General features: G+C 35.9%; 2 protein-coding genes across 7 annotated transcripts; one reads left to right on the top strand and one right to left on the bottom strand.

The window, feature by feature from the left end:
* Positions 1–1,940: 1,940 nt before the first annotated feature.
* On the top strand, positions 1,941–10,925 carry LOC107768933 (AT-rich interactive domain-containing protein 1-like). 6 transcript variants are annotated; one of them, XM_075238345.1, is made up of 3 exons: positions 1,941–2,115; positions 2,488–3,620; positions 9,746–10,925. In XM_075238345.1, exons 2-3 carry the CDS (start codon positions 2,505–2,507, stop codon positions 10,577–10,579), a joined length of 1,950 nt encoding a protein of 649 aa, XP_075094446.1. In that variant the 5' UTR covers positions 1,941–2,115; positions 2,488–2,504; the 3' UTR covers positions 10,580–10,925. The 6 variants fall into 6 exon arrangements, with proteins under 6 accessions (XP_075094446.1, XP_075094449.1, XP_075094448.1 ...); XM_075238348.1 differs by having other exon boundaries at positions 1,942–2,115; positions 2,657–3,620; XM_075238347.1 differs by having other exon boundaries at positions 1,942–2,115; positions 2,512–3,620.
* LOC142173272 (uncharacterized) lies at positions 3,640–9,760 on the bottom strand. The gene is made up of 2 exons (XM_075238342.1): positions 6,263–9,760; positions 3,640–6,173 (listed from the first exon to the last, which is right to left on the bottom strand). The coding sequence occupies exons 1-2, from the start codon at positions 7,865–7,867 to the stop codon at positions 5,760–5,762; spliced, it is 2,019 nt and encodes a 672-aa protein (XP_075094443.1). The 5' UTR covers positions 7,868–9,760; the 3' UTR covers positions 3,640–5,759.
* Positions 10,926–17,773: the final 6,848 nt, after the last annotated feature.

Raw genomic sequence — 17,773 nt, 5'->3', positions numbered from 1 at the left:
TTACTTCTGGTATTATTTACTTTATGTCGTTATTAACTGTTGTGGATTAGTGGTTTTGGACCCGACCTTGGTAGAAGCTCGTCACTGCTTTCAACCTACGGCTAGGTTTGTTACTTACTCAGTACATGGGGTCAGTTGTACTGATACTACACTTCTGCACATTGCGTGCAGATATTGACTGTTGTTGTTGTTGTTGTTGTGCTCGATAGTTGCGGGATTTGAAGATGTACCTGTGTTTCTGTTGTAGCTGCCTCTTGTTCATGGTAGCCTTAGATTTATAAAAGCTCTGCTTATGTACTATTCAAACAGACTATGTATTTATTTTATTTCCGCTTTGTATACTCTATTCTTAGAAGCTCATGATTTGTACTACCGATTCTTGGGGGATGTATAAGATTTAGACCTTTATTCACTTAAATTATTTTAATAATGGCTATTGTAATTGGATAATTGAAAGTTGGCTTACCTAACGGGTTGGGTTAGGTGCCATCACGATTAGTTGGATTTTGGGTCGTGACAGGGTTGCACGCCGCAACAGACTTGTTTAAAAGTTTATATTGGAGGATCGGGTTGCACGCCGCAACAGACTTATTAAAAAGTCCATATTTGGAGGATCTGTTTGTTGTCTTATAATTTTATATTAATTGTTGCATTTATTGGGGAAATTTCTTCTATAAGAATTGGTAAATGGAAATATTGGAGGATCGGGTTGCACGCCGCAACAGACTTATTAAAAAGTCCATATTGGAGGATCGGGTTGCACGCCGCAACAGAATTATTAAAAAGTCCATATTGGAGGATCAAGTTGCACGCTACAACGGAAATTGATTAAAATAATAGTTGGTTATGATTGCTGAGTTGGCTTCAACTATTACAATGAGTTACTTGCTTTATTTCTATTATTGTGGCTATTACTATTATTGTGTACAGGTTAATGTAAGTGACCCGCCTTAGCCTCGTCACTCTTTCGTCGAGGTTAGGCTCGGCACTTACCAGTACATGGGATCGGTTGTACTGATACTACACTCTGCACTTCTTGTGCAGATTTCGGAGTTGGTCTCGGTATCATACCATAGACTTGCTCGGATTTCAGCTATTCAGAGGAGACTTGAGGTATAACTGCACAACGTACGCAGTTTCGAAGTCCCCGTCTATCTTATTTTAGCTGTGTGTTTGCTTTCAGAAAGCTTTATTTTATTCAGACCTGTATTTGTATTATTCTAGAAACTTGTGTACTTGTGACACCAAATTATGGGATGGTATTTAGACATCGCTATTTTATGGATTAATCACTACATTTTAAATTTTACTTCCGCATTGGTTTCTTTGTTATTAATTAATTTAAAATTTATTTTAAAATGGCTAATATTATTCTAACGTTGGCTTGCCTAGCAAGTGAATTATTAGGCGCCATCACAGTCTCGAAGGTGGGAATTTCGGGTCGTGGCATCAACTGACCGCCCTTCGCTGAAAAATTATACTATGTATAAAGTAAAATATTACTTGTTATTGATTAAAAATAGACTTTAAACATCTTTGCATATGGTCCATTGACAAAGAGTGTTCAAAATTTGAACACCATTATTGAATTTTCTGGTTTCGCCACTGCATATGATACCCCTCACTTAAATTTTTTACTTATTATACTTATATATTTCAAGCCAAAAATAAGAAAAGGCATGATAAATACAAGGATTGAATCCCCTTAAAGTTTGATATGACCTATTTTTATAAAAGTTGAATCTCCTTAATAAAATTTCTGACTCTGCAAATGATTTCGAGAGCCCTTCGGAAAAACGACAAGCCCATGTGTTTAGAATCAATCCAACCCATTTTGACACCTCTAAAACACAATTCTAGTAGGTTTTAGTATCTTTGGAAAACCCTAATATACAAATCATTCCCCCATCCCCACCCCCGCCCCTCCCCTCTATCTCTACTTTTTAGTGCACAATCTTAGATCTAAGGCTACCACAAATCTAAGTGTTACAACAAAAGGCTTTGTAGAAAATAAAAAAGAGGGTTAGAAACCAAAGGGACAAGAAAAGAAAACAAGTCAAAAGAAGAGAGAAAGAAGAGGTCACCCCTCTCAACTTCCAATTAGACATTTTACTGGTACGTCTCTCTGTATTTCCCAGCCCCCCAATACCCCCAAATATTATTATCCAATACAATTTTTGTACAGAAGGGTCTCTACTCTTCCTATTCAAGAATTAGAAAAACACTCCACCCCACGTTGACCCCTACCCCTCCCCCACCCCCACCCCCGCTCTCCTCCTGAAATTTTTTCTTGGGGTCCCAAATTTTGTCTACCCTTTTTTTGGGTCATAAATATCTTCCCGCCTAAAGCAAAAACCAATCGACACCCATGTACACCACTTGCTTCCATTTCGTTCAATGGTAACAACTTTTAAACCTCATTTACTTGTATGATTTTTGTGTTTTTTTCTGTGTGTGTTCGTGTGTGAAAAAGTGATATTTTTATAGGTTTTGGATTTTACAAAATGGCAGGGTGGTCGAAGAGAGTTGATGGTTCAGGTCTAGAAAGTATCAGGATACCTGAAATTGTTACAATACTCGATAAGCAGCTTCTTGTTAGTACTGAAGATTTTAAGACTAAACTGTTAAAAGAGGTTAATGGGTGTTTGTGTTTTAGGCCATTTCCTCCAATGCTTGGTGATGGGAAGACAGTTGATTTGTTCAAGCTGTACTTAGTTGTGAGGGAGAAAGGTGGGTACCATAGGGTTTGTAGTAGTGGGTCTTGGGGTGTTGTTGCTAAAGAGTGTGGTTTTGATTCGAGTTCTGGTTTGGCTTTGAAGTTGGTGTATGTTAAGTATTTAGATGCATTGGACAGAGCAATGCTGAGTCTTGAGCAACCTGATAATAATGAAAAGAGTGAGGTTAGGAAGAGTGGTGCCTCGGGTTTTAGTGGCGCTCGGATGGACCTTGAGCTGGATTTGAAGGAGGTTTTGATGAAAATTTCTGATGAAAAGAAGAAAGGTGAGGTATATGCAAATATTGACATGAGCAATGGTGTTGAGGTCCAGGATTTTGTTGGTTTGATTAGATGTTCAGAGAATTTTGTTGGAAAGCAAAGTTTGGACCACAATGATTGTAATGTAAAGGGAATGGATGAAAGAATGAGTGTTGTTTATGATGAAGAAGATTCCAAGTTTGTGAAAAGAAATGGAGACGTTCAACGTGATACAGATGACATCGGGCTAACAAAGTCTAGTGAGGATGAGGATGATGGCATTACTAGGAAGAGGAAGTATAGTGATGAAAAGATGAGCGTCGGTTATGATGAAGAACAATTGAAGTCTGTGAACGGAAACAGAGACTTTCAGTGTGGCGGAGATGACATCGGGCTGACAAAATCTAGTGGGGATGAAGAAGATGACATTACTAGGAAGAGGAAGCGAGAGTCTTACTTGGATATGCTTAAGTGGGTTACTGAACTTGCAAAGGATCCTTGTGATCCTGCCATTGGTCATCTGCCGGAAAGATCTAAGTGGAAGTCTTATGGGAATGACGTTGTTTGGAAGAAGGTTCTTTTGTTAAGAGAGGAAATGCTTTTGGAAAGAAATGTGGACTCAAGTACTCAGTACTCTATATGGCAGGTACTTCATTTCTCCTGTGTATTGCAACTCCATTTTTTTTGGTGATTTACTAGATAAAGTAATTCAGTTGTGTAGCTGCGGTGGAATATCCTGCATTTTTATTAGTTGATGGCTTAATGCTGTAGTCGATAGGGCCATCATATAACTTCTTTTCATCCATATCTGTTGCATTTTGCTCAGTATATCTGCTAGATTATCAGAAGACGTTTTCAAATGCTTTCTTTTGGGGTATGCAATGGTTCAAGAACAATGTTAGGTCTGAGTAAGGATTTCTAGATTTTCAGGGAAGATGGAATATAGAAGGGTGGAGGACAGCAATAAACCCATGACTCTTAAATTCATCTTTAGCTGGTGATGCAAGGTCTACTTTTACTTGTTGCAGACAAATTTAAGTTTACATGTGCAATGCATTATTTTATCAGATATAATTTTAGAGGTCTAATAATAGCTTGGAGAGAGAAGGAACTATTTACACAAATTAAGGTTCATATGAACTCCTTTTTATTTTTTAATGAATATTCCCCTTTACTGACTTTCATAGTCAATTTGGCCTTTCAAAAATGCTGTTATGAGAAATTGTGATTTTATATGATTAAATGGCAAAATAGCAAAGTATGATTTACTATTCAGTCTTTACCAATTCAGTTGTACATGTAAGATGATTTGTAAACTGTTCAGTATTTGTCGAGAAACATGCGTAATATTTTTACTTTTGTGTCACAGAATAGTAGAATAGATGATAAAGTTTTGTTAAGAAGAGAAAAGTGGGATGGAGAACTTTTTGTGTTATTTAAAATGTAGTTATACTTCTCATTGTAAATGGACAACATTGTGGTACAGCTCAGAAAGGAAAGTACGACAAATATTTCAGTACAGGAGTATATTATAGATTAATAGATGATTTTATAATTTCCAAATGTGCTTGTATTTATGTTAAAGTCTGTTCAACTACTAACAGGGAAAATTAGTAAATGTTTTAGGACGAGGATTGTGTATTTCTATGGTGGGAAAGACTACTTGAAGCATTTGAAAAACTCAAGTTTAGTTTGTATCCAATTTGTCATGTTGAGATTATGAGGAATTTGGGAAGTCTTTGAAATTGGTTTTATAAGTTTATTTGTTCGTATGTCCCATTCACCTTTCCTTTTTCTGGGGGATTTGGGAAGAGGGAAATGGATGTTGATAATTCTTGATCTTCTGTTTTCAGTAATGACATTGACCCTCTTAGAAGAATGCTAGAAAATATCCATTTTTAATAGTAGGAGTTAATATGTCAATGAGTGTGTTTGGAAACTTATCGATATGCTCAATATTCTAATATGGACCCTTGCTTCTAAATATATGGACGGTAGATCATTGAGAACCAACGAAATACCCAGCCTAAAATCTATACTTATGTCCCTAGTCCACATTATAGGTTTTGCTTCTATTTGCTGCTTTAAGTGTAGGATTTAGTAAGATCAAGGAGAGATTTCTAGCAATATTCAACTTGAACAGATTCAAGAAATTTTAAATTCTCGGATGCTGAGTCGAAAAGTTATAATAATTCTGGTGGCTGCAAAGCGGCACTTTAGTAGAAGTACCTTAACTCTAGTAAAGGAGATGCAGTTAATAAAATACCACTTGTACGTATGTTCCTGTCACATTCAATCTCAAACCCATCTAATCACCAAAAAAACTCTCTCCGTATAAGAAAACATTCTCATACCAGTTTCAGAGATCCATGGCTTCTGAAAATATTTGACTAGGTAGAAGATCATGCCATCATGGAGTTTGTGCAGGCATTTCTTTTTGGTAATTATACTCAAACTAGAGCTTTGGTGCAAAGTTGGATACAATGGTATCATAACATCATTAAAATTGAGTTTACTAAATATGAAACTTTTGAAATTTGGAAATGGTATATTGAATACTTTATGATGTGTCCAGTGTTGTGAAGAGCGTGAAGCGAGAAAAAGCGACAAACCCCATTTCGCTTAAAGCGAGAAGCGAAGCGCTCGCTTTTTTGAAGTGAAGCGAAATTTAAAATAAATAAATAAATAAAGATTGCATAGACAACATATGTAATTGTAAGCAAATGTTCAATACTTCAATGTAAAAACTAAATAGTAGCATCAATTAAAGCACAAAATGAGCATCCTATTCTTCTACAAGATTGTCAAATTCTTGTATTCCACTATCATTATTATATTGCTCGTCATCTTCTTCAACTTCTTCTTCATCAACTAGGGACAAAGTAGCTGCCTCTTTTTCCTTCCTCTGTGAACTTGAAGTTGAGGTACTCCCCCTCAAACCATAAATCCTCTCCCCAATTCCACGCGCCTCCGCAACATCACCCCAAGTGAAATCAGAAGTTTCCTCAAATACTTCTTCATCTGCATGATCTTCCGGGACTCCAGTTAGCCATTCATTAGCATCATCGATGTTGTCCAAACTAATTGGATCAATTACATTGCGAGCGTTGTAACGACGCCTCAATGTTCTATTGTACTTAATGAATACTAGATCATTGAGACGCTTCAAGGTTAGTTTGTTCCTTTTTTTGGTATGAATCTGCAAATAATAAGTAATTAGTAAGATTAGGACAATTGAGATATAATTTAATTATCTCAATATACTAAATCTTTCTTCTTAGTTCTTACATGTTCAAACACGCTCCAATTCCTTTCACACCCGGATGAGCTACATGTTAGACTTAGAATCTTGATGGAAAACTTTTGTAAATCCGGAGTGGAATGACCATATTGCTTCCACCATTCAACTGTAAAAGTAGAACAAATTTTCAAAACATAATATTGATAAAGAAATAACTTATTAACTATAAAACAACATATAAGCACTCGCTCACCTGGTGACTTCGTCTTTCTTTGTCTAATCGCCATGTTTTTTCCAAAAAGTTGCTCAGCATTCCTATAAATACTAAATTGCTCTGTTATTTTATCTTGCACGGATTCTTCAGGTATCAACTTCTCAATACATTCATAGTATCCATTCCACAAAGGTTCATCTCCTAGAATCCTTTCTTCATTGTCATAAAACAGTTCCGGGTTCAAAACAAGTCCAGCTGCATGCAAAGGGCTATGAAGCTTACTATCCCACCTTTTATCTATGATCTCAAAGACTCTTTTGTATTTTCTTTGATCACTAAACGAGACTTGAATAGCCTTCTTTGCCCTATCCATTGTTTCGTACAGGTAGTCCATTGGTGGCCTTTGCTCCCCATCCACCAAACGAACAACTTTAACTAAAGGACCACCAATCTTCAATGCATGAACCACATTGTTCCAGAATGAAGGAGAAAGTATAATATCTGCAGATTCTCTCCCTCGAGCTTCCCTTCCATAGGCACTGTTAGTGTACTCATCTGAAACAAACAACTTCTTCAAATTGCTTTTTTGCTCATACATCCTATGCAAAGTCAAGAAAGCAGTAGCAAATCTTGTCTTTGCGGGTTTCACCAAGCTTCTTTGTTTAGTGAATCTCTTCATCATATTCAATAACAAAGGCCTTTGAACAATATAGGAATGCACTCTAATTGCCTGATTAAAGATTGAACTAAAGGGTCTTTCCTTGAAAATGTCACCGAAGATCAAATTAATGGAATGTGCTGCACACGGAGTCCAATAAATATGCGGGTACCCAGCAGACATCAAATCGCCAGCTTTAACATTTTCACTGGCGTTGTCCGTGACAACTTGAACAACATTTTTTGCTCCAATAGAGTCTATTGTACTTTTGAACAAGGAGTACATTTTGGTTGAATCAGTCGAAGAATCTCTTGCATCAACGGACTCAAGAAATAGGCTTCCCTTAGGAGAATTCACCAAGATATTGATGATCATTTTTTCATTTCTCGCCGTCCACTTATCCATCATAATGGAACAACCAAACTTGTTCCATTCTACTTTGTGCTCCTCCACGATTTTGTTCACCTCTGCCACCTCTTTTTTTAGATATGGCCCTCTAACTTCATGATATGTTGGAGGCTTCATTCCTGGACCATATTGGCCTACGACCTCAATAAAAGCAGAAAAAGTGTCAGTATAATTAACACAATTAAAAGGAAGACCTGCATCATACATCCACCGCGCAAACATTGTAATTGCACGATCCCTCAAAATCGTTTTAGCATCAATTTGAGGATTACCACTTTTTCCTTCCTTATCTCCAGATTTTTGCGAGAAGTAACAATCCATAGGACCTTTGGTCTTGCCAGTAGATCCACAACTAGAAGACATTAGTTGCATCCTTCCCCGCTTTTGTGATTTTGGTAGAAGCGACGAAGCATCGTCACCTTCTTCTGTTTCATCATCGTCATCAAGATTATACAGTTCTTGTTCATGAATCAGTTGAGTCTTTAACTCTCTCTTTTTATGAAGAAATGCTTTCAAATCTTCCTTCACATGCGACGGAACTTTAGGACAAGATGCGACATTTGGATCACCACCGATTAGATGCGCTTTTTAACGATAGATTCCTCCATTTGAAATCTTGTCACAAAAAAGACATCTAATTGCCATCTTGTTGGTCTCGCAAACTCTTTCAGAGTAAGCCCAAGCCGGATCTTTCCTATCTTCTTTTGGCGCCATTAAAAGAACAACTACATAACACATAAGAAAGGCAATAAGAACTAAGAATAAAAGATATAAAAAATCATAGGATTCTCTGTTAATAACTGGAAAAATTGGGCAGTAAAATTCTGGAAAAAATTCGCCAGCATTTCGCTGCTTTTTGGACGTTTAGAAAGAAAAAGAATAAGAAGAAGAAGAAGAAGAAGAAGAAGAAGAGAAGAATGAAAATCAGAAGTTCAGAACATACCTGTTGAAGTCTTTAAGTCTTGAACTTGAAGTTGAAGAAGAAGAAGAACAACCCTAGTTGATGATTTGAGATTCTTTCAGAAATTAGAAGTAGATGAAGAAGAAGTCGCTGCCGTTGGAAGTTGAAGAATACTAGTCGTTCTTGTTGAAGATCAGTGTTTAATCCAAAAAACTTGTTTTTAATAAAATAGGGTTAGGGAATTTTAATACAGAGAAGCGGACGCTTCTCTTCGCTTCGCTTTCCCCGCTTCTCGCTTTTTACAGAGAAGCGGTCGCTTTTATTGACCTGAGTCGCTTCACCTTGCTGAAGCGCTGCCTTTCACGCTTCGCCTCGCTTCTCGCTTAAAGCGATGAAGCGAACGCTTTTTTAAACACCGGATGTGTCGAAGATATTGTGATGTGCCTTAATCGAAAATCTTTTTTGTAAAATTTGATGAATATGCATCTTTAACATGTGATATGCAGTATTTTAAGAATTCTAATACAATTGGAGCTTTTATTTGTCTTCTTACAAAAAGAATGATTTAGTTTGTTTGCTTTTCCTTTTAATATGAATAGTAAAGCATAAAATAAGGGGTATATTTATAATTCTTATTGATTTGTCATATTCCAGTATTAGGTTGGTGTATTTCTTAGAAAATGGCAGTAATTTGGATGGTTGAAGTTTGCTTCCAGATTCTTTAGTGTCTCATATTCCAAAATGACCATGCCATATTTGATGTTCGAGGATTAGTGCTCGTAGTAACCCAAAACGTAAGGCATGTTGGGTCATTGCAGACCTTCTGTATCCCAGTTTAATTATATCTCTTAAGTATATAGTGCATTCTCCTTAAATGGCTTATCCTTTTTTTTTGTTTCTTTCCTAGATCTAAAATGCTTCATCTAAATTTCTGTCAGGCAACTGCTAGTATGTGTTTGAAGTTTCCTTCGTCTACATGTTTTAAATTCATAACCAATGGACTTCCACCATGCCCAATTTTAATACAACCTATATATCTTGAGAAAGTTCTGTGCTTCCAATTGTGAACCCTTTTTATGCAGTGTACCTCTTATGCTAGATAAAATGCTAATTCGGTAACCAAGATAACTTCCTTGGTTTATTCGGCATTTTTATCAACCTTGAAATGTGATTAGTTCACAGTGTGCAGAGTTGAAAGCTCGGAGTCTTCTTTTAACTCTTTCTTCCTTACTCCAGCTGGCAACCTCATTTAGCCAATTATGATAATATAAATATTTATGCTCTGTTGATGATCATAAATTTACTCATATCAAGGCTTGGGTTAATTCAAGTTTTTCTTTGCCTTGTAGCACAAACAGAAAATGCATCCATCTATGTATGATGATAATAGTGGGTCTGAGCGACTAAGGTGCAGCCAAAGGGTCCTATCTGCAAAAGATTCTTCGAAAAAGACCCGGGTTTTATCAACAGCATCATTATCAGGTTCTCATATCAATGAAACTCTGATGGATGGACCTACTGACTCTTCTGCCGAGTCAGGAGTTTGGTGGAACCGTCGGCGTAAGAAACTAGTATCGATTGGGTCAGAGTTTCAAGCGGATATTCCAGAATGGAAAAATGACGTCTATGAATCTGACTCTAAATGGTTGGGCACCCGAATCTGGCCGTTGGATAAAAATGAACAGAACAGAATGTTACTAATTGAAAGAGATCCTGCTGGGAAAGGAAGGCAAGATACATGTGGCTGTGAATATCCAGGTTCTTTTGACTGCATCAGGTTTCACCTTTTTGAGAAAACAAGGAAGGTTAAATTTGAGCTAGGATCCGCCTTTTATCACTGGAAATTTGACTGCATTGGCGAAAAGGTTGCACTCTCTTGGACAGAAGAAGACCAACAAAAATTCCACGATATAGTGAAGTCGAGCCCTTTGTCTGAGGATGAGAGTTTCAGTTTCTGGCCTGAACTTTTTAAGGTCTTTCCTCACAAAAGCAGGGAATCTTTGGTAAGCTACTATTTTAATGTCTTCCTTGTACGGCGAAGAGGTCAGCAGAATAGGATGAATGCAAGTGACATTGACAGTGATGATGATGAATCGGGGTGTGGACCTAGATCTATTTGTTTTGGCCGGGATAAGTTCTCCATCTTGTGTTCCCCGAAGAAAGCACATCTAGATCCCAACTAGTAACTGAATGGACTTGTTCAGAAATGTAAATTTGGAGGAGTCTTGGTCTTTTTGCTTCAGCAATTTTATTGGGGTTTAAGGGTGGTTTACAGATATATCAATTTTTGATCTACATTTCTCAATTTACGCTCCCTGTAGAGTTAGCAGTGCTTGAGTCAGAAAGAAACAACACTGCTAGGAGCACAAATTTTCACCCAACAGCAAAGTCTCTTGAGTTTATATATATACATGCTGCTCTAAACTGAAGTTACCATTTTGTTCTTTGTTTGATGAGATTATTTTTGCTTTTATTTCTTTAAACTGACTGTTTTTAGTTTTTTGAAGAAAAGGTCAACTTGTTAGATAACCTTTCCTTTTCCCAGTTTTTGTTGCAAAGAATAAATGTATGATTTGGTTAGATCATGCCAGAAAAACTAGTCTCTTTTATATTGTGAAGTCTCCATCTTCTGTTTGTTAAAACACCCCTGAATTGGAGCTTTTCTGGGGCAAGCAAAGAGATGAACATACAACAGCTTATCCAAATTGGAAATCTTGTGTTGTGATTACTATAGGGAGGGCTAAGGAGCTTCTTTACTCCTGATTTTTTATCCTATAGTTATGTGAAGCATATGCAGTAGAAATTTTATCCACTTTGAACAATCCACTTGCAAAACCATGTGCCAAAAGGTGTAGATTTTGTGCCAAACATAATTAATGGTTGCGGCTGTATGCCAAATTGACACAATCTCTAGCCCATTTTGTTTGATTTACAAGTGTTAATTGAAAAATAGTCACAGTTTCAAAAGTAATTGAAATTTAGCTATTTTTCATGTAAGAGATAAATTTGAACGAAAACACCTTTCAAAATTCGAAAAATATTCCAGCATAATATACTGGTCCAACATAATATGCTGAAAGTTCATACACATGTGCTCCAATCTCTAGTATATTATGCTGGAACTTTCCGTGTGTTGGAGTTCCAGCATAATATGCTGGAAGTTCATACACAGGTGCACCAATCTCCAGTATATTATGCTGGAATTTTCCGTGTTGCATCAAAATAGTGGCTATTTTTCAATGACTGTGCAAACATGACTATTTTTCAATTATCAGTTCGAAAACTGGCTAGCCCGTGCTATTTTCACCGGTTAAGTGATATAGACATTTATTGAATGTTTAGTTGTATTCGGATAAATTGTGTTCCTGTTATTTCTCCTTATGTTGAGTTTTGCTAGGAAAAACTTGTGTTTAGGTTTTCAGTTTCCCTTATTTCTTCTTTGTGGGTAATATATATGGTTTGAGATCACTATGATCCAAAAATACACACTTCTCCCTTTCAATTTGTTTCTTTTCACTTAGGCAAATGTGATTAACTTTAGAGTTAAATCGGACAAAGAATATTTCTTTGAGATATAAGATTTATTTAAAAACTACTCCTACAGTTGGTAATATAGTTACGATTGCTCTTGTGGTGAGCACCCACCACTTCCAACCAAGAGGTTGTGAGTTCGGGTCACCCAAGAGTAAGGTGGGGAGTTCTTGGAGGGAGGGAGCCGAGGGTCTATCAGAAACAGCCTCTCTATCCTAGGGTAGGAGTAAGGTCCGCGTACACACTACCCTCCTCATACCTCACTAATAAGATTATACTGAGTTGTTGTTGTTGTAGGTTAAAAGTCAGTTTGTGCAACTCTTGACGACCTAAAAAGAGGAAAGTAATTTGAGAAAGATGGTGTTTCAGATATTATTTTTGGGGCTATATATTGTGAATGCACGAGAATTCTGTAAAATAAATAAAGGCTACATATTGCGAAACTCCTTAATTCTACAAGAATCTCATGTGTTTATTGTCGAATTCATATACTATGAAATGAATCATCATATACTAAAAGAACGTAAGCGATCACATAACCCCAAACTTAAAAGTACATAGAAAAGGCAAATAAAGCAATATACAAAGAATCTAGAGGAAGGTGTGGGGTTTCTAGGCTAATAATGCAATTCACACACTTTGATCAAGACAAATCATATCCCCTCACACTTTACTCCCAACCTTTTTTATTTTCCTTTCCATCAATCAAAACAAAATGTCGCACCGCCCTCGACTTTTATTTTCATGAGTGGGTGTAGCTCGTGAATAATGCAGAGAAATAAAAGGGAAGATGATGTGAAATTACAACTATAATATTAAACTGCAAATTTTCTTTTCTCTTGCTTTCTACTTTATTTTAATGTTTATTTCATTTTTTTTTATTATTTCCTTTTTTTTCTTAAAGGAGAATTTCTTCAAAACAGTATACTAAAAATTTAATTACAACAAACTCTTAGCTCATTTTTTAAGTAGGAAAGTGGATTTATAACCGTTTCTTACGATTCTAATCTTCACTCTTACTTTTATTCTACTTTTTAAATTTATTATTTTATTTTTAAACAATATTTTCTGCTTTCCTATAAAGGAGAAATTCAATAGGAGAGTGTTTTCAAAAATATATACGGGGAATAAACCTCTAAAGGTTCTATATATAAAAATTTGAATGAACGAGTTATCTTTTTGGGTTAATATGATGACTATGAAACGTGAGAGTAGGATATACCAAGGACTACTCTTATTCCAAGCTAGGGAAACCAAATACCTTTTTTTTTTCTTACCTTTTTCTATTCTTCTTTTTTCTTTTGCTTTCCCATACTTTTATTTCTTTTGCTCCCAATCAATTAAATGGCCTTTCTATTGATTGGAACTGAGAAAAGGAAATTTTGGTTCACTTTAAATGAGTGACAAATGAAAGTTCTCCTACCCCATTAAACAAAAGCAGACTAGCTTAATGCTTGATAATGTGTTACCTAATTGTATGTAATGGTTGCCACATACCTACATTTTCCTAATTTATGAAGGAATCCCTACATGTCGACATTCCAGAAAATAAAAATAAAGTAGTGAGGGTTTACACTTACTTCCAAGGCATGTGATTCATTGAACAAATTTTATTTAATTTTACTTTTATAGGTCAGTACCAATACCATGGATTCTTTATAAGAGATTAGTATTTTTTGCTAGCTCATTTGCAATTATTTTCTTGCCTCTCAATTATTAGAACAGTTAGCTTTTGAAGCACTTCTTTATGTTAAGTACCTTTCCTTCCAAAGATATCATTTGTGTTTCCATTGACATATTCCATATTTTTTGTGAAATAAAAATTCTTAACCTTGTTTACTTTACTCTTTGTTTAGTTTTATCATTATAATAATCGGTCATAGATACTTCCAATATCATCGCTGTTTAATTCAAAAATAGTTTCTAAGTAATAATTAAATTTATTTATAATGAGGTCACTAGCAATAGATTCAAATCAAAGTTCAATGGAATGAAACTTAGAATCAAGCTAATAGTGCTATGAATAAACTAATGAGATTAGGCAAATAAAAAGAAGATAAAGATAAAAAAGGATCTGATTGACTATCGCAGTAAGCAGGGAGGGTGTACAAATCGAACGAGAAACCCTCACCAAACTAAAAATACGATTAAAAAACCAGATTAAGTTTGATTTGATTTAGTTTTGTATTGAGTAAAACAAAAAATCCGAACCAAATCGACATATAAATATATGATTTTTATATATATATTTTTAAGATTTTTTATAGAATTTTCTTTAAAAAATGTCTAAAAATATTTGCGATTCTCTTATGGGATGTAATATTTAGTTAAATATAAAGTGCTCCATATTTATTAACTTTAAATAATGGGTTATATGATCACTTTCTTATCAAGTGTTAGTGAAATGCGTCAATCTCTTTGTTCTTCCATATTCATATGTCAAGATCTATAAATTCTTATATCTTTTTCGAATTTGAAATGGTATTTCGATAATTTAACATTAAATAGAACATATCATTATATAGGTTCATATTTATTTTTATGATTAATTATTAAATTCGGTTAACCTTGAAAGTGTACATCAACGCAAAATTATTGTCAGACGACTAACATATAACTATCATGTGTTACTAACAAAGAATTTCGATTAGAATATTTTAATAGATCATATATTTGTCAATTTTTTTATTTTTTACTAAACATATACTTTACTGATCAAAATTCTGACAAAGTAAGATTGAAATAATATTCATATAACATTCACATGATCATCTCACCTCCGCACGATTAAAATCCGCACGTCGCTCAAACTAGTTATCAACTGCCGAGGTACTCGCCAGTTGTGGGCAGCAAATCTGGTATAACGGGCATGAGTGAATCCCTTGCGATTACAGGAGCGGTTGAGGACTGAGTTAAGCTCTAGGTCGTGACTTCATTTGTAAGTCTCCGAAACCTCTTTAGGACACTTCATCGAATGCATGCGCTTATTTCTCTGGGTCACTGAACCATAAGTGCTTTATGTGAACATCGAATCCTGATCCCGGGATAAAATATATCATAAAGAATAACGGTTTATCATGCGATCTATCCATGTATCGAACCCGAATTTTTGGTAATACGATCGTCCTAATCAAGAAAAAAATGATAAATATAATAAAAAAATTAAAAAAAAAATTGTGAAACAATATTTCATGATTCCTCTTGTAAGTTGTAACAGCTTAATTGTTATTCCCGGTCAATATTGCTGTATTTGTAAATATTAATTCTGCAAAATATAAGTTAACGTAATGAAACAATAATAATAAATTCGAGCCCACTGAATTCACAGTGTTTCCTTAAGAAATTTAATCCCCTCCTAGTACCCAAGGTAATGGATTATTTCCTCCCAGGATAGAACGAATAACACACTGGTGTAGCGGTACTTCAAACCCCAGTGTTTCGGCGAACACAAAGTTCGGTAGCAAATCACACTTACAGTTGCTTTGTTTGAAGTTAAAAACAATGCAGAACGAAGGAGTATATACTCAGAAAAACGTATGGAAGTTCTGAGAGGAAGGAATGCAATGTATAGCCAATTTGTTGAGCGAATTGTATGTTGAGTTGAGTATTTCTTCAACATTTGCTGCTCATATATATAGCAGCCAAGAAGGAGTGCAAGACCAAACGTCCACCCTTCATGGTGGATCAAACATTACATATTTGTGGAGCAAGCACTTCATATTTGTGGAGCAAGCACTTCATGGTGGGAAGACCATTATCCGGCTGCCAAATTATCAATACACGGATTGGAAAATATCCGTTTACATATACGGATAATCTTACGTTAATATTTACTATTAACAAATAAATTTGGTCCAAAAAATTAATCAATCAATCGATCATTTGACCAAATCCAAATCCAAATCCAAATCCGAATCCGAAGCCGAATCCGAAGCCGAAGCCGAAGCCGAAGCCGAAGCCGTAGCCGTAGCCGAAGCCGAGCCGAGCGAGCGACGACGACGACGGCGCGAGGCTTGCTTTCTTCTTAACTCTTTAAGAGCTACAAGAAGAGCAATTATATATATACCCACCAAAAATATCTTCCACTTCCAATATGGGACAATGTCTCATTGTTAAGAGGGGAAAACTTAAAATTTTACTCAAAATTTTATTTTCCCTCCATTTCCCATTCACCCTCATTTTAAGAATATTACATCTTAAAAAATAAAACCTCAACAATCCCTCACATGAATGGGGAATGGCTATATCACGGAAGTATGCATGAAAAAACTGTGTGATTTACAAGCAAGGATTAATTGCATCTGGATAAGTAGGTTTCCCTTTGAACTTTCCGTAGTAAACTTATGTCGGATATACTCGGTCAATCGGTAGATTTGATATCTTTGAACCGTCGATCTTTGGTGTATACCTAGACAACCATAAGTCACACAATCAACCCTTAACCGTCTTTGGTTCTCATTGTTGTATTCGTTTCAGCCATGAACACCGCCTGGTTTCATAAGTGCGTAGAGAACTGGCCTTACAAAGTTCTCCTTGAAGCGGCTCACACTTCACACTTAAATAGGTGATTCTTAAACGTGTCATCCTGTAGATACACTATTTGATATACCCCGTATCAAATTTAGAAATCATTAAAAAGCCTTAATGCTTTATCCTTGGTACTGAACATTGTCTCATCACGAGAATGGACTAAAATTTTATTTGACAATGTTGAACCGTCATTAATGACTTTGTTTGATCTCTTTGAACCTAGATCTTGGGATCTCCAGTCTTCTAGGTAGAGTTACCGCCATAATGACTTGTTCTCGGCCATAGCCCCATTCCCCTTGATGATTTCTCAACTACCTCTCTAGTTAGGCCTTTTGTAAGTGGATCCGACACATTATCACTTGACTTTACATAGTCAATTGTGATAATTCCTCTAGAGAGTAATTGCCTAACGGTTTTATGTCTTCGTCGTATATGACGAGATTTACCGTTATACATGACGCTCCCAGCCCTTCCAATTGCCGCTTGACTATCACAATGTATGCATATTGGTGCCAACGGTTTGGGCCAAAATGGAATGTCTTCCAAGAAATTCCGGAGCCATTCAGCTTCTTCACCGGCTTTATCTAAGGCTATGAATTCAGCCTCCATTGTAGAGCGGGCAATACATGTTTGTTTGGACGACTTTCAAGATACCGCTCCTCCACCAATAGTGAATACATATCCACTCGTAGACTTAGAATCAGTTGAACCGGTGATCCAATTTGCATCACAGTATCCCTCAATCACCGCAGGGAAATTACTGTAGTGCAATTCAAAGTTCTGGGTATGTTCTAAATATCCCAAAACTCGTTTCATTGCCATCCAATGAGATTGGCCTGGATTGCTCGTATATCGACTCAGTTTACTTATAGCACAAGCTATGTCTGGTCGTGTACAATTCATGATATACATTAAGCATCCCAATACACGAGCATAATCCAATTGTGATATGCTTTGGCCTTTGTTCTTTGCTAATGCAAGATTCATGTCAATTGGAGTCTTTGCAACTTTAAAGCCCAAGTGCTTGAATTTTTCAAGTACTATCTTAATATAATGAGATTGTGACAATGCCAGACCTTGAGGAGTCTTATTGTTCTTAATTCCCAGAATTAAATCAGCAACTCCCAAGTCTTTCATATCAAACTTGCTATTGAGCATACGCTTAGTAGCATTTATGTTGGCAATGTCATTACTCATTATCAACATATCATCCACATATAGGCAAACAATGACTATGTGATTTGGAATATTTTTAATGTACACGCATTTATCACATTCATTTATCTTAAAACCATTTGACAACATTGTTTGGTCAA

The sequence above is a fragment of the Nicotiana tabacum genome, chromosome 19 (genome assembly GCF_000715075.1).
Source record: "Nicotiana tabacum cultivar K326 chromosome 19, ASM71507v2, whole genome shotgun sequence".
Taxonomy (NCBI): domain Eukaryota; kingdom Viridiplantae; phylum Streptophyta; class Magnoliopsida; order Solanales; family Solanaceae; genus Nicotiana; species Nicotiana tabacum.
The sequence above is the reverse complement of the archived record's forward strand: the minus strand, read 5'-3'. Positions and strand labels throughout refer to the sequence as shown.

What these genes read in the sequence shown, in the direction of transcription:
- LOC107768933 (XM_075238345.1), top strand. Translation starts at nt 2,505, where the DNA reads ATGGCAGGGTGGTCGAAGAGAGTTGATGGTTCAGGTCTAGAAAGTATC. An exon ending in CTCAGTACTCTATATGGCAG is followed by an intron (nt 3,621 to 9,745) that starts GTACTTCATTTC and finishes TTTGCCTTGTAG; the next exon opens with CACAAACAGAAAATGCATCC.
- LOC142173272 (XM_075238342.1), bottom strand. Translation starts at nt 7,867, where the DNA reads ATGCAACTAATGTCTTCTAGTTGTGGATCTACTGGCAAGACCAAAGGT. An exon ending in ATTGGAGCGTGTTTGAACAT is followed by an intron (nt 6,174 to 6,262) that starts GTAAGAACTAAG and finishes TATTATTTGCAG; the next exon opens with ATTCATACCAAAAAAAGGAA.